This window comes from Carassius gibelio, chromosome A17, assembly GCF_023724105.1.
Source record: "Carassius gibelio isolate Cgi1373 ecotype wild population from Czech Republic chromosome A17, carGib1.2-hapl.c, whole genome shotgun sequence".
Classification (NCBI taxonomy): domain Eukaryota; kingdom Metazoa; phylum Chordata; class Actinopteri; order Cypriniformes; family Cyprinidae; genus Carassius; species Carassius gibelio.
Genome location: NC_068387.1, coordinates 16864796 through 16881433, shown reverse-complemented (window position 1 = coordinate 16881433; position 16638 = coordinate 16864796). Strand labels below are relative to the sequence as shown.

The following is a 16638-nucleotide window of genomic DNA, read 5'->3' as shown; positions in this document are numbered from 1 at the left end:
CAATTACAAAACCATTTTGTGTACATCACAATGCATTTCGTCCTTTAGTTCTTTTATCAATACAAACTAGGGTATTTCAGTAGTCATTACTTTAGTTAAATACAACAATTCTCAGTTTCCGTAACATAAATGACAGATGCTATTGAACATTAAAAAAAAAGTTTAACTACTACTATTTATTTGCAAATTCCAAATTAATAATAATTTACAAGTAATTTTCAACTAATTAAATATAGCTTCAAAACATCCAAGTAAAAAGACAATGGCGAAAAACAATACAACATAAGCAATAAACAAACTATAATCTAGAGATTATCTAAACATTTTCCGGACAAGAGTGACTTTTCACCTCTTTTTTTTTTTTTTTTTGCAGCTCACGTTGTGGAAGTGATGGGCTAATATTATTAATGTTGACATGTCAATGTATCTACCACAAATCACAAATTAAATCCAAAAACATCCTAATTCAAAATTCCACCGTCTTTGAGAGCAATCTATTTTGCTGCTCCAATAATAACAATCCGATGGAAATCAATATCAGTTTCAGCTGAGAGCACCTCTGAAGACATGCTGTTAACTCCGCATGACTTTGGGCTTTCATGATGTTATTTCAGGTCAGTAATGAGGGTTATGGGACTATGCCATGCTGACATGCCGATACACACATTTCGCTTTAGGATCTTGTATATGAAGCAAGACGAACAAATGGAAGTGAAGAAGAGGGTGTGAAAATGATTAAATAGACTAAGAAAGTGGGAGAGATAAATCTGCTGCCAGAATGCTACTAATCTATATACAAAGTTTAAATTGCTTGCAAATAAATGAGATTTTTTTAAATTATTTTTTTAATTAAGAGTGAGTAATGAGATATTGTCATCGATTTCTTCTTTTTAAAGTTTCCTCATTAACCTGAGATGCTTATTAAAACAGAGGGCTTATTTGAGTGAGATTTGAAAATGCTTTGGAAAAGCATCCATCTTTCAAACTCTAACCTAGCTTCGGGTTGTTTATGTTGGCTCCTTAAACGGAAAATATATAATTGGTGCTGTTTTTAATCTTGTTTTACGGGTTGCCTCATACGTGGCACAATCAAAGGTTTGGTGGGAATTTGCGTTTTGTACACACATCTGTGTTGATCCATCAAACACACACTCTGCTGTTGTAGAACTGTATCCCTGAAGGACAACACATGACTAGATTCTGGCTGCTGCCCTCATTCTGCTGACGGAGAGGCCACTTATGTAAGTACATGCCTATCAAAACACAAAAAGGGCTCTTTGGTCAGAAACTTGAGTCTAGCTTTGCTATTCCAGAACTCCACAGATTAAAAAACCAAAATCCCCCATCTGATCTGGGGTCAACTAAAATAGACTTCCCTCCCAGCCAAGCTACCCCTTTTAATTTTAAGATGGGAGATTTGAATCAGTGTACTGACATACAAATCTCTTATTGATTAGTGTCAAGTCTCGTTTCGGTTAAAAGTCTTTTTTACAAGGGCCTTCATCTTAAACAGCTTCGAAGAAACAAGAAGTCAAGACATATATCTAATATCTAGAGAGTATATCTATATAAATCGATTATGCTGCCCCCCTGTGGCCAACTTGTTGGCTATCGCTTTCAAAAGGTGATAGAACTTTAATTGAATGGTTGAAACAATTAAAATAATACGCAAACAAAACAAAAAAAAGTCTTTTTTCATTTTTTCAGTCATTCCAGCATTTAAATTAAATTAAGGTAATTGAAAATATTTATTTTACTAGAAACAACACGACAACAAAAAGTACAGGAAGAAATATAAGTAGCTTTGTGGTAATGTTATTTAACATTATCTTATATTACTTCCTGTACTTTATCTCTCTAAAACATTGAGACAAAAATATCACAAATTCTCCACAAAGTTGTCAAGGGGAAGAAGGTTTACCTTCCAACATCACAAAGACCCAAAGCACACAGCAAAACTTACAAACAGTGATTGAAGGAGAAAAAGATGAATGTCCTTGCATGGCCCAGACTTTAACCCCACTGAAAATCTGTGGAATGACTTCAAGACTGCAGTCCACAAATGGTCACCATCAAATTGAAATGAACTTGAGCAGTTCTGCAAAGAGACAAATCCCAACAGACTAAAGATTGAAATTAAAACAAAAGGTGGTTCAACAAAATAATTACACAAGGGGCTGGGGTGATCCTTTTTCCAACTGTGATTATTTATTTATTTTCGGACATGTTGGTGTTATATCTTTCACTTTGATGTTATAAATTGCACTGATTAAATACAGCTGAATAAAACAACTTTGCCCGTTTTATCATTTCATGCTGCAAAGCAACAAAATGTGATTTTAAAGGGGGTGATTCTTGTATATTACTTAAAAGAAACAATCCTTGAGGACAGAAATTAATTAATAAAAATAAAGGTATGAGTCAGTCTTGGCCTCGGGTGTCCATGAGAAGAAAAAAATAACACCCAAAATCTTTCAACATGCTTTTTACATTTTTATTTGTTTAAAGTTGGTACAAAATGTAAGATCAGAAACATTTGCAGCATTTGCCGTTCTATGCATTCTGATTTTTAAAAAAAAACACGCATTCTCTCTCTCACATACGCACACACTAGGATCATGCAAAGAGTTAGACCAAAGTGTCAAAGATCTCAAACAAACAGGAAATCAAAAGAAAAAAGCCCTTTACACACGCCGTCAAACGAGCGATGCCCTTAAAAAGACAAAGGTGTCTAACAAATCGAATGTGTTTGCTAAATATTTGGAAAACATACTCACAGGAGATGGAGAATTATTTTGTAAATGAAGCATCCACAAAAAGAAAAAAAGACAGTATTAAAAGGTGAGGGGTTATTATGTCTGTGGCGTGATTAAGCTTCATATTCACTCATAGCACTTTGAGCAGGGTGAGGTCTAGATCTCCACACAACCAAACAGACCCCAGATCAGCTGTCGGGTTTTGAAATACTTCATGAACACATGCCCTGGTGGTCAGGATGGAGGAAGCTCCCTGAGGTGAAACCTGCACCAGTATATCATCTCTGGAAGCTGAGCTTGGACTCCTCGGGCAGAGAATCCACTTCACACACAGTCCTGGGATTCTCGACCCTTCAGACTCAACGTATGCTCTCCAGATTCTTACATGTAACACAGTACAGCACATTTAACATTCACACAGTACATACGACAGCATGTACATGAAATCAAACAGTCAAAAACATCTTTACAAATTCAAATATATTATCATACTCATACACACATATACATACACAAAGACCTAAAATTTGCTGAAAAAAACCCCAAGAAAACTAATCTCAAATTTGTTCAAACTAACTTTCTTCCATCGTACAAAAAAACAATGTTTAAAAGAATGTCAAAGCTGTTCTTGTCCATAGAGTGAAAGTGGACCTTTGTGAGGAATAGACTGACATTTCAGTTTTGATCATGTCAATTAAAACATCATTGACTGTCTATTTTATGGGAAAGAGCAGCTTGGACTAATGTATGTATCTTCTTTTGTGTTCCACAGAATAAGTCATATTGATGTATGGTTTCATTTCAACCATACATCAATGGAAAGCTTATTTATTCAGCTTTCAGATGCTGTATAAATCTCAATTTAAAACAAATTTGACAGGTTTTATGGTCCAGGGTCACACATGGTTTTCGAAAAACATACACTATTGTTTAAAAGTTTGAGGTCGGTAGGATTTTTTCTCTGTTTTTGACATGTTATGTTCACGCAAGCCGCAATTATGTGATTACATTTTTATATATTTCGTATTTTAAATGTAATTTCTTACTGTGATGAATTGAATGTCACAATTCTTCAGAAATCATTCTAAAGCCCCTTTCACATTGCACGTCGGACCCGGCAAATTACCAGAACATTGCCGGGTCACCTTCTGTGTGAAAGCAAACACGTCCCGGGATTGATTCCGGCATTGAACCCGGGGCGGGGACCTAGTAAGTTACTAGTAGTAACATTGCCGGGTTCAACCCGGGACGAGCGCTGTGAACAAAAAGCCAGATGTAATGCCATGTCGAAGTGATGAGGCGTGTTATCGCGTGACTCTTTTACCGGCTGTTTTGAAGGAAGATCAACGTTCGCGACAAAAAAATATGTGCAAACTGTAATGAAGCAGAGATCAGTTAGTTCCTCACTTTCCACACTGATGCCGAGATCGTTCGCTTGCTTCAGTGAAAGTATAACGTGCCTAGCGTTGTCGACTCGTACATTACACGTCACGCACTCATGTCACGTGTCGTTGCGGGATCTTTACGGATTGTGTGTAAAAGCACGCACATATCCCGGGTCATCACTGGCAGTGTGAAAGTGCAAAATCTAGCGACCCGGGAACAATTGCCGGAACACTTTACCCGTGTATTTGCCGGAATGGCAGTGTGAAAGGGGATTAATATGCTGATTTGGTTCTCAAGAAACATTTCTTATTGTTAATGTTGAAAGCAATTAACTAAATACATTTTATCTCACTCTCTCTCTCGCTCTATATATTAAATATATTATATGAAATCTTACTGACCCCAAACTTTGAATGGCCATTTTAAGTATTAACTCTCTAGTTTCTTGTACACAGGGGGAGTGTCATTTATTTTGAAAATATTGTTTAATATCCAATTTTAAACATAAGGAGAAAATGACCCTTTCTACTGTAATCAACTGTCAGTAGCTGTTAAATATAAAACAATAACACCTCAATTTGCTAATTAAGAGAGACTAAAACTGACCTATAAAGGAGGTAAAGGATTTTTCCAGAGGTTAGTGCTGCTTTTTGCACTACGGATGGAAAATACTTCCCAGTGTCTTCAAAGTATCCAAACAAGGGCAGTCATCTACACAGAAAAGGCTCAAACAGAAAACAGGGATCTTAAGACACTTAAGCGCACACGCTTTTGCAGCTTTGCAAAGTCACTGAAAGGGCATGAGGTTTTGGCCTGTGCTTAAAGGGAGGTGAAGATTTTTAGGCCTCTTGAGCTTCCTGGAGTTCATTTCTCTGAGCATGACCTCATTGGTTCACTATTGCAAAGAAGATTTCACTCACACAATCATACGTGAGAACAAATGAGGAAAAATCGGAATGCTATAGCGAAGCCTATAATGGAAAAGACTCACAATAAAGAGAAAACAAAAAACAGCTACATAGAACTTAACTCCCCAAAAACACACCTATACATTTTTTTTAATCTTTGATAAACATTGATAGTGTATAAATAAAAAAAGCATTAAGTTTTTAAGTTAGACATGGAAAACAGTTATCTGGAATCTAAATGTAGTTGCTGCTCTGAATTATTGAATAAATTGAGTACAGGTAGACTTACAGATAGTCTGTAAGCTCATTCTTAACATACATGGATGGTGTATTGCCTCTTTAATGCTGAGTGTTACTGCTAGCAAATAAACACTGTACATGTCAGCATCTGTAATGGCCACGCCCACCACTTCAAATGACAAGCAGAGCCACCCAATCAGAACGCTCAAATGTGGGTGTGCATGTGCTCTGCTGTTCTGAAGAGGTCTATTCCTTTTAATTTTTTAGCTTTTATAATCTTTTTATTTGAAAAAATATATTTTAGTTTTTCTCTGTATTCGAAAAAGCAGTAAAAAGGTAACTTACAAACCAGGAAGCAAGGGGGAAAAAACAGTCTGAGAGCACTGAAAATGGCATCTTTATAAAATCAAATTATAGGAACAACAGAAAGAAATGCTTGGCTAATGTTTGTCAAATAGGTTACTGGGGTAAAAGGACACATGCAGGTGTACTTAGTCCACGGGCCCCTGGAAGATCAGTCTGATGTATCCCTGCTCACCGCTGAGCTGTTGGGCGCAGAAAGGGCAGGCAGCGTGGAAGGTGTGCGTTCCGTGAGGAAGAGGGATTTGACTCCAATACACCACTGTTTTTTCTGAGCACACGTGGCCGCATGGGCTGAACGCGTGAGTAGGAGGGGCCGCATCAAGATAAAACCCTGCCTCACAGCCCAGCCACAGCGGCACGTACGGCCCACGAGCGCGGCACATGGGACATTCCCGCTCACGGCCCTCCCTTCCGTCTCGCTCAACATCACGGTTACCCCAGTTGTGGTATCCGTGAACATGACCACAGTTTAGGTAGACCCAGGGCTGCTTCTCATCCACTATGTCCTTCCGCCTCATGCTGGGGAAGGCGAGGGTGTTGAAACCCACGGGGCACTGGGGACGAGCAGCATTCAGCTCTTGCCGGAGCGCCTCCAGGTGTTTGACAGTGGGAGTGCGGGAAAGCCCTTCAGCAGTACGCCACAAAAGAGTTGCTCCACAGAGATCAATCAGAGAGCCGTCCACTAACTCTTGAGTCTCATTCTCCACCTAAACCGAGAGAGAAAGAGACCAATGAGGAAAGGGAAGATTTAATTAAAAATATACTCCATATTCATGCTTTAATCACATGATGCATGATTAAAGCAAAACAAAAGGCAGATTTTATCAGAAGATGCAGTGCAGAAAGTTTGCCTGCAGGGGGGAGTAAATGACCAACATTCGCTGTACAGTACATTCATTATAAAAAGAGCCCCACAGAAAAATGACAATAATATAACCATTTACTGCTAAATATGTTGTATGTAATTCATGCATACATAAAATGTGCAAAACACACACCCTTATGATTCAGGCATTCATCCAAGAATTACATAATTCATGGTTGCGACATATTTGACCCTTTAGTTTGACCTTCACCATATTGCTCAGTTGGTCTCACACACAGCTGTATGGACACTGTGTGAATTGTGCAGTGTCTGAACTGTCTTCTGTGAAGGTCATGCAGTACAAGTGCAAATACACTTTTTCAGCATGCATGCATGGAGGTTGCGGTTTTCTTTGCCCTCAAAGTTTAAAGGTCCCATAATACGTTATGTATACAGTACTGAATATCACGTAATGTATACAAATGATAACATAACGGAAATGCTAGATATGAAAAAAAAACATTAATTATAATTTCATTGAATAATTCAATTTAATAATTGAATTTAAATTAAAACATTTAATAACAATAATTTAATATATTTTTATTGCAATTATGAATGCTTAACTGATGTTGTTTTTTATATATGATATTCACACAGAATTAATATTAACAATTTTAAAATATTTCACCAGTTTAGAATCAGCAAGAACAGTAATCACAAAGGTTTATTGAAAACACACACACACATAAATACATGTGTGTGTGTGTGTGTTTGTGTGTGTGTAGTAACAATGTAAAGGTCTTTACTGTCACTTTCGATCAATTTAATGCATTTTTGCTCAATAAAAGCATTTGATTCTTCAGTATATGAGTATTTGAATATACGAGTACTTTTGGACAGTAATTCTTCTATAACTTATATTAAAAATAAAAAAAATTGTAAAATGGTAAAATTATATCTAGTTGTGAGCACTGGTGGAATTGGTTCAGCATTAAAAGTGCCCACAGACAAAATGTTATGTCCCAGCTTCTGAACTACTTGACCGTTTCAACAGCGTCAGGCCAGAATTTGAGCAGTTGTGCTGTAACCCGATCTGTTCTGAGTCAGTAAAGCTGAACATCTGTGGCAACCCAGCACTGAGGCAGCATAACAACCATGTTTAGCCAGCACTGAGCCATCAGCAGGACGACTCAGGAGCAGGCCATGAACAGCAATCAGGAGCGTGTTTGTTCTGCCTGTGACAACCTAGATTAATGGTGGGCCTTGGAGTGCATGCGTATCAAGAGAGAGTTTGAGTTGTGATCAAGAATACATAAGCAGTTTGATTTGTGCTCTTCACTGTGCATATCTAGGAGTCTTTACAGGCCTCTTATTTGTCTAGACAACCACTGAAGATGATGACTTGTTATGAGCACAGAAGGAAAGTGTTGAGAGCAGTAAATCTCATTGGACCTCCTGTCTGACGCACTTAACAGATCAACTCCAGATCATCTTACAGCTTTGTGTTACACCGGACAGGGCAAAGTGGTCTCGCCTGGGCTGCTACTGTGGCAACAGCGTCCCAGAGCAACCGGTCAATGGCACCAGAATGCCCGAACGTCCTGTTTTGCAGGGGGCATATGACTGTTTAACAAAGCTTCCATTTCAGAATCCCAACTGATACTGCATTACAGCTTTCACAAATGATGCTACATTTAAATACATAAGTAACATCTGCGCACTGACCATTTTCCCCCTCTGCTGAGCCGACCGTGTCTCTCTCAGGGTGAACACGTTTCCACACACTGAAATCTCTCTCCACACACCAGGTTTGGAGTCCTCTGTGAAACCATGGCGAGGATGCATTACCAACACACCGTTTGTAGTCAGACCATCCATCTGTCCATCAGATGTCTTCCACTTTGCTGCTTTCTCCTGTAAGCCAAAAAAATATTTTATTAGCATTTTATTTGAATAATTAAAGAGTTAGCTCACCTGAAAATGAAAACTGTCAACATTTAATATGATATTCCAAACCTGAATGGGCGACATTCTTCTGCTGGAACACCAAAGAAGATATTTTAAAAGGACTTTGGGAACCAAACACTGGAGCCCAATGACTTCCATTGTACGGAAAAAGACATTACTCAAAATATCTTTATGTTTCACAGACGAAAATAAGTCATATGGTATTGGACCGGTATGAAAATTAGTAAATGACCTCAGGATTTTTTATAAATGTTAAAATCACTATTGTAGGTAGATGATACAACATTCAAGTGCTTCAGAAAGAGAATACCTGTGCATTTAAATCTGTTCAGATTCCAGATCTGATTTCATTATAGATTTGTATATATTTGGCCTAACATCAGTTGTTTATGCTGCTTAAAAGCAGTGCTGGTTTCTCAGGTCAAATCACCCACTGTCTTTACATAAGATGAAGTCAAACTTCCTCGCTATCTCACCCCGAGGAAGATGTTCTTGGAGGAGTCGAATCCGGCGGCGTAGATGCGGGCGGTGTAAGGGGGCGTTCGCTGACATATGATCCGGCATGCGAAGCGAGATATGGTGCTCTGGACTGACTGAGTGTCAGAATTACTCTGACTCCCGGGAACCGTGTCGGTCACCACAAAATCTATTGGACTTTCAGTTGAGCGGCCAATCTGAGATGCAGAGAGAAATTAAACCTCAAACACTGCAGAGAAACACTGCTAAGCTTACATCACTGTACACAATTACAGAAACAGAATCAAAGATGATGCTAGTGCCACCTCTTTTCTGCTTAGTGAGGGCATTATTTCAGGCTGACACTTTGAGTAGTAAGATTAATGGATGATTCTGAACACAGTCCAAGTAGTAGTCCTAAAGGACAGCTTAGTCAGCAGTGAGTCGGTACCTGAAACATGTCTGTATTGCTGTCTTGAGTGTACTCCACCACCACTGTCTGTACACGGGACAACGTGTAGGAAATACTGTGCTGATCCTTGTTACTTATGGCCTAAAGAAAGAGAAACAATAAAATAACATGCTAATCTCACTGCCATAAATAAATATATTATATGGCTTTAAACATCTTTTATATCTCTTTTTTATGTAAATATACTTGAAGTAAATGAGTAATAAAGTGCTATTATTTATAAAATCAATTAAAAATCAATTAAAAAACATATATACAGGTATGCATGCACTATTTGCAGATGTGAAAAAAGCTGGGCAGCACATAATAGTCGAACAAACTGTGGAATCAGGCTGAGAGCTGTTTGTGTGTAAATGTGTGTGTTTATGAACTAGCCACAGAGAGGTCATTCATGAGCTCAACATTATCCAGATGTGTGATTGGACACACCCTGTTTCAATAAAACTCAAGCCCACCTAGCTTTTACAATTCAACCAAAATTACACTGGATTCTAAGGAAAACATTTCAGGATTTTTCTCCATATAATGAACTTCACTGGTGCTCAACAGTTTGAACTTCCAAATAGCAGTTTCAGTGCAGTTTTAAAGGGCTCAACACGATCCAAGCTGAGGAATAAGGGTCTTATATAATGAAACAATCATTTTCTTAATGTTTTTTAACCACAAATGCTAGTCTTACACTAGCTCCTTTCCAATGTGACTATGTAATGTTTGAGGTAAAGCTAATTTAAAGACGAGCGTTTGTGGTAAAAAAAAAAAAGGACCCTTTATTTCTTTTGAGAAAATGACAGAACGTTTCGCTAGATAAGACATTTTTGGTTGGAAATTTGGTTGTTGAGCACCGCTGAAATCCATTATTTGAAAAAAAATAATAATAAATATAGCTGCAAGCAGCGATGTCGGGCTCAAGCCATCAGTGCAACGCCACCCCGGTGGCATCGGGAAAACTGTGCCCAGCGGGCATAAGCATTTACAGTAACCCTCTGACAATCAAGTTTTAAGGGATGCAGCAGTTAAAGGGTTAATCCGACCAATCTAGACTTTGAAATCACATACACAGAACAATATATATAACTTTAATAACGCTTTATTTTTATATTTATAAAAAATGTATAAGGTGTGCATTGTAGCTGACACCTATATGAACACATTACAATTGTTTTGTGACTGCAAGTCTTTCTTCTCAAATGCTATTGAGCTTCAAATTTGCATTTGAGCCCATGTGAAAAAGTAGCATAATTTACATATGACTTACAGTTTGTTGTAATAAATATCAAACATTCAAATTAATTGTGCATTATAGCTGTCACCTAGATGAACAATTACAGTTGTTTTTATGTCTGTAAGTCATTCTCTTCAAATGCTACTGACGTTAGAAAAGTGTATAACAATATTACATGTAACTTTAGAGACGGTCCCTAAATTTGAGACTCTCGAATGTCCAATGTCAAGCCAACTTTATGCCTGTTTTTGTTTTGTTTTTTACTTTATTTTTCTTTTCTCTGTGCCGGATTGCTGATGTCTTTTACCCAGGCATAGATGTCCATCCATCAATTACGAACATTCATCCGCAAATGTCAGAGCGGTCGCGAGCGCGGATGGGAGAATGGCGCATGTTTAATTTTTTTTGAGCTACTGGGATGGTGCCCCCTCTGGGAGTTGGTGCCCTACGAAGACTGCGTATTCTGTATATAGGGAGCGGCGGTACTATCTGGAAAATATATTCCTCAAGCCGTCGTACAAGAGGAGGTGATGCTAGTACTTCAAGAATCTCTCAAAACCTATCTGTTCATAAAGCCTATATATAAAGTCTTAATATAGTATTCCACAATATGTTGTGTTATTCTAATATTATTGTGTTTTTTTACTGACATTGTTATTTGCTGTTATTTTTTGTTTTAATATTGTTACTGTTGTTACATGTACGGTGACCTTGAGTGGTTTGAAAGGCGCCTTAAATAAAATGCATTATTATTATTTTTATTATTATTATTATTATTATTATTATTAGCTGTACACTTGATAAAAAAAATTAAATATAAACTTATGCAATTGTATATATATATATATATATATATTAGGGGTGTAACGGTTCACAAAATTCACGGTTCGGTTCGATACGATACACTGATGTCACGGTTCGGTTCGGTTCGGTTCGATACGTTTTAGATACAGCAAAATGTAAAAACATCTCAACTTTTCAGAATGCCGCAAGCGCACCGCAGGTCATGTGACAAGAACCAACCAATCAGCTTCATCCTTTCCCGTAACAACGTTGAGAGCTCAGCCAAGATGAAGGAACAGCTGATCATAGTTGTATATGGATTGCAATTTTGAAATAAATTCAGTAGCAGAGCTACTGCAAGCGATTTTTAGAGCTGCAAATCCATTTATCCTTCGCTGAAATTTCCGCGTCTCATGGAGAGAGCACGTCATTGTTGCTTAGCAAAGACAGACGCCTCGGGAGAAAGACGCGCTTAGCGTTTTCCATGCGTTTTTTAGGCACGATATGTGAACGGCCCCTAAGGCGCTCGCTCACTCAGCACGCGCTGAAGGCTCGTTGCAAAATGTGTACCCTGTCATGTTGCAGATGCGACATACCGTTGTTTTTTTATCCACCACTCTCTTGCCATCACCATTATAGCTTAAAGGGAATCCAAAGTGCACCCAAACACCAGATCTGTTGGTTATTGGAGGATCTTCTCATTTCTAGTCTGTTAAACGCATTGGCTATTTTGCAACGAGCCTTCAGCGCGTACTGAGTGAGCGAGCGCCTGCTGAGTAGCCTAACATAAACATATAAGATGGTGTTTTTTTCTTCTTCGGGAGTGTCAGGGGCGTTGCCTGTTACGTTGTTTGGGTTATTGGGCTACCTTGTTGAACGCATATCATTATATTTCTTTCTCTCTCTTTTTTTTTTTTTTTTTCAAATATAATTAATTACTCCAACGAACCGTTCGGTATACATAATGCGTACCGCGTACCGAACCGAAAGCGTCGTACCGAACGGTTCAATACGAATACGCGTATCGTTACACCCCTAATATATATATATATATATAGTGTACAGTTTTCTTTTATTGCATCTTGAAATAAATGTTTCTGAGTTCTGTGTTTGTTTATTTTTTTATTTTATTTTTTTTTTTTAGGAAGATTACAGCCTTTAATCTCCTCAAAATAAATGTGCATATAAACCATGAACAATTTAATTATAGCTGTATTTATAAAATGCTTACTAATGACTATTAATTTTGGGAGTATAGGCTAGCAACAGTTGATGTTGAGGCCTAAGATATTTCTTAAGCTGTAATGATGAAAAAACAACAACAACACCAAATTGCTTTTTTTTCTGCTGGTGATTAAAGAGATGATTATGTCTCCCTCCCTCTCTCTCTCTCTCTCTCTCTCTCTCTGACGCCAAGCCCATCCCCTCTCCCACACATTCACACAAACTCAGCACACACACTTAACACACACACACTTAACACACAAACACACACACACACACACACATTACCCAGAGGGACAGAGTGACATCAGATGTATGGTAGTTTTTTAATTTTCTATCATCCATATAGTGTTGTATAGTCATGAAACTATGCATATTTCCTCAGCATGACTTGTCTTCTATGTGTACATTTTGTTGAAGTGTTTAGAAGCTGCACTTAAAAAAATAAAAGACATTTACTGGTTCCTTTTTTACTGTTATTTCAAAAAATCACCATGACAAAACCATTCAAGCTATCCAAAACTAATTCGCACCTGTTCTGTAAGATAAATTCTTTAAACAGTGGTAAAAGAGGATGTGGTGCTGATCCTTCAAGAGTCACTCCAAACTTATCTGTCCATAAAGCCTATAAAGAATTATTCTTAATACACAGTATTTCACAATACTTCAGCATATTATTCTAGTTAAGTGAGGGTCATTTTATCAGTAAAATACATATTATTTTTCTTTGAAAGATTTCTATGAATGATTTAAATCATACTTGTTTCTACAATAATTATTTAAAAGTAATCATATACCATCTGGTGGCCATTATTGGTACTAAGAATTGCAAGCTTGATTTATATGTTATGATAGTTTTAATTTTATGCTGGCTCTTGAAAATGATAAAGCTATGAAACTTACTGTGCTTCTTTCAAATGATTACTTCTATGTATATAAAAAATTATGAAGAGTTGGAATGAAGAATGTTAAAGATATAGTAAAATAACTATTGTATTTTTTTATGTTACTTTAATAAATCGGTATGGCCACACCATTTAAGGTATCCTAAACCCATTCGCAATTTAACATCTTCAGTATATTGGCATCATGTTGAAAAAGTTTGGTGTGAACTACTTGTGTCTTCTTGGAGGAGTATGATTCATTTACAGGCTGATTTGATCATAAATCCACAATAAAATTTCTGAGTTCTGTATCAATCTGTGTTGTTGTTTGTTTATTTTCATTTTTTTATTTTTCATAGGAAGATAACTGACCCTTTACTCTCCTTTTTAATAAATGTGCTTATAAACCAAGATCAAGCTATTTATAGCTGTATTTATAAGCTGCTTATTAATGACTATTTAAGTTGGGACAAGACTTTATAAAGCATGAACTGACTATTTACTAATGAGTGCAGTTATTATAAAGTGTTACCAATGCATTTACTAATGTTAACAAATTAGACATTATTTTACAGTGTTATAAAATCCTTTAATGACTTATAAGCATTTGTGAAAGTTCTGCTTGCATTACAGCTTAGTCTTCATCTGTGAGCTGAACAGTTTTACTGTTACATCCATGAGATTATGTAAATTAAGATAAATGTCATGTCACAGGATGGAATAGGTCAGTATCAAATGAGATTGAAATTATTATTTGCAGCACAAATAAGTATTTTTAGAATTTTGTTTTTAATTCCTGAAACTGTCAGAAAAGGATAAGGCCTAAGAGATTTCTTAAGCTGTAATGAAAACAGCAATGTTAGCAAAAAATAACAATTTAAAATACATTTTTTTTCTGGTGATTAAAGAGATGATTAAGTCTCTCTCTCTCTCTCTCTCTCTTTCTCTCTCTCCCTCTTTCTCTCTCTCATTGTGTCTGCCACTCAGCTCATGCCCATCCCCCACTCACAGACACACACACACACACACACACTCAGTCAGCACACATACATTCCTCAAACAGAGGGACAGAGTGAGTTGAGATGTCTGACAGTTTTTTAATTTTCTTTTAATCATACAGTGTTGTAAAGTCATGAAACTATGCATATGTCCTCAGAATGATTTGATCTCTGTATGAATTTTTTTTTAAGTGTTTGGAAGCTGCAATTTAAAAATACAAGACAATTAATGATTCCCTTTTTACTGTCATTTCAAAAAATCACCACGACAAAACCGTTCAAGCTAACCAAAATCTGTTCGCAATTTAAGTTCCTCAATGTTTTTTCAACATGTAGACAAAGTTTGGTGAGTATAGTGAGCATTTCCTGTGAGGAGTATGCATTAAATCAGAGCTCAATTTAAATATTCAAATCAAAATAGCCGACTTCCTGTTGGTCGTAGCTGATGACTGTGAATTAGAAAGTTGTCCGTCTTGAAAAGAACAATTTATGTACCAAGTTTGGTGTCTGTAGCTAAAACTAACCCCCCCACTTTTGACAAAAGGTGGCGCTATAGAGTGCCTCCTTCACGCCCTTTTAAAAGCTTTTGCCATTGTCTAGCTATCACTAATACTGATATGTGTTTTGAGTTTCATGTAAATCGGAGCTTGTTGTCTGCCTCAAACTCACCATAACAGAACATTCAAGTTTGACACGTTGCCATGGCAACACTATATCAGATATCAATATCCCCACAACAGATTTACATCGGCCGTGTTTTGTCCTTATTCTGATGAAGTTTTAAGTAAATAGAGTAAAAATAAGATGCTGAATTCAAAGCATTTGGAAAATGACACACTTCCTGCTGCCAGTTGGTGGCGCTATAATGTTGACTCTTAATAGTCACATATATACGATCAGTATCATACAACGAACAAACCAATGAAGTTTGATCAAATTCAGGAAATGTATGTGGATGTTATTAGACATTTCCTGTTTCTCATTTCTCGCCATAATTTCAACGCCTCGCCACGGGCAAACCGTTCGAGATATCAAAAATCCCCTCGCAATTTTCCATCCCCAATGTCTTGAGATCATGTTGACCGAGTTTGGTGGCAATCAAGTAAAAAACCTATGACAAGTATATCAAATTCCAGAGCATGCTTTTTATAAACAGCCCTGAATAGCTGACTTCCTGTTGGGCGGAGCCTATGACATAGAGTGCGAAAGTTGTTCGGCTCAATGAGATCTATAAGTGTACTGAGTTTCATATAAATACATGAAAGTGTGTGTGAGCTATGGTTCAAGATTTCTGACTGTGTTCCAAGGGGCGCTGTAGAGCCCCTGTGCCACGCCCGGGTCCCAGTCTCTGTGGCGTCCTGATGGCCGCATATTCCAATGTGTGTGCCAATTTTCAAGAGTTTTTGAGCATGTTAAGGCCTCCAAAAACCCCCGGAAGGTTTAATAAAAAATAAAAAAAATAATAATAAGAAGAAGAATAATCCTTAGAAGAACAATAGGGCTCTTCGCCCCTTCGGGCTTGAGCCCTAATAATTCTGTTATGTTTTCCTCAAAATCCTTAATTTCTTTGTGACTGAAAAAAAAAGTCACGAACATCTTGATGAATAGATGACAGGTAGGTGAGTAAATTATCAGGAAATTCTGGAAGTTAACTACTTAAGATAGTCCTGTGTAATGCCTACAGAAGGTGGAGGCTTTGTTTATGTGTGTGTGTCTCTGTGTGTGTGTGTGTGTGTGTGTGTGTGTACCTTGGCAGCCTGTGGGGTGCAGGCTACGTGTACAGTGCTGGGTTTGACTCCATTGGATTTGGGTCTTTTGAAGAGGGCAAATCTGCTCTTCCTTCTACCCCGGTCCCCGTTGGGTAGAGAGCCATTATACCTGCATAAAGAGAGTGAGAAATTCTACTGAAAACACCTGCACTCAACACTTACTCCACCAATAACAAAGCCACAGGCAACAGATGGTGAAAAAAAAAACATAAACAAAGCCTTTATGGAAGATATTCGATCCAGTGCTTTTCTAAGGAAAAGCAGACAGTCGTTTAGGTTGTCTAAAACCAAAATCTAACCTAAACCAAATTCCACACAAAAACCATTCCAGGGTCACAAAGTTTATTATCATCTCTTCATAAAATATATCTTTAGGTGAGATGACATACTGAACCTGACAC

At 37.4% G+C, this 16638-nt stretch overlaps 1 protein-coding gene across 2 annotated transcripts in view; it reads right to left on the bottom strand.

Moving 5' to 3' along the window:
• Positions 1-2480: 2480 nt before the first annotated feature.
• The window catches only part of LOC127933278 (E3 ubiquitin-protein ligase pellino homolog 1), a 32217-nt gene continuing 18059 nt past the window's right edge, over positions 2481-16638 (bottom strand). For both annotated transcript variants that reach the window (XM_052530127.1, XM_052530128.1), the window contains exons 3-7: positions 16217-16346; positions 9337-9438; positions 8906-9103; positions 8187-8375; positions 2481-6360 (exon numbers count right to left, since the gene is read on the bottom strand). In XM_052530127.1, the coding sequence (XP_052386087.1) occupies positions 5782-6360; positions 8187-8375; positions 8906-9103; positions 9337-9438; positions 16217-16346 (1198 nt within the window). In that variant the 3' untranslated portion in view covers positions 2481-5781. The remainder of the gene's footprint in view (positions 6361-8186; positions 8376-8905; positions 9104-9336; positions 9439-16216; positions 16347-16638) is intronic.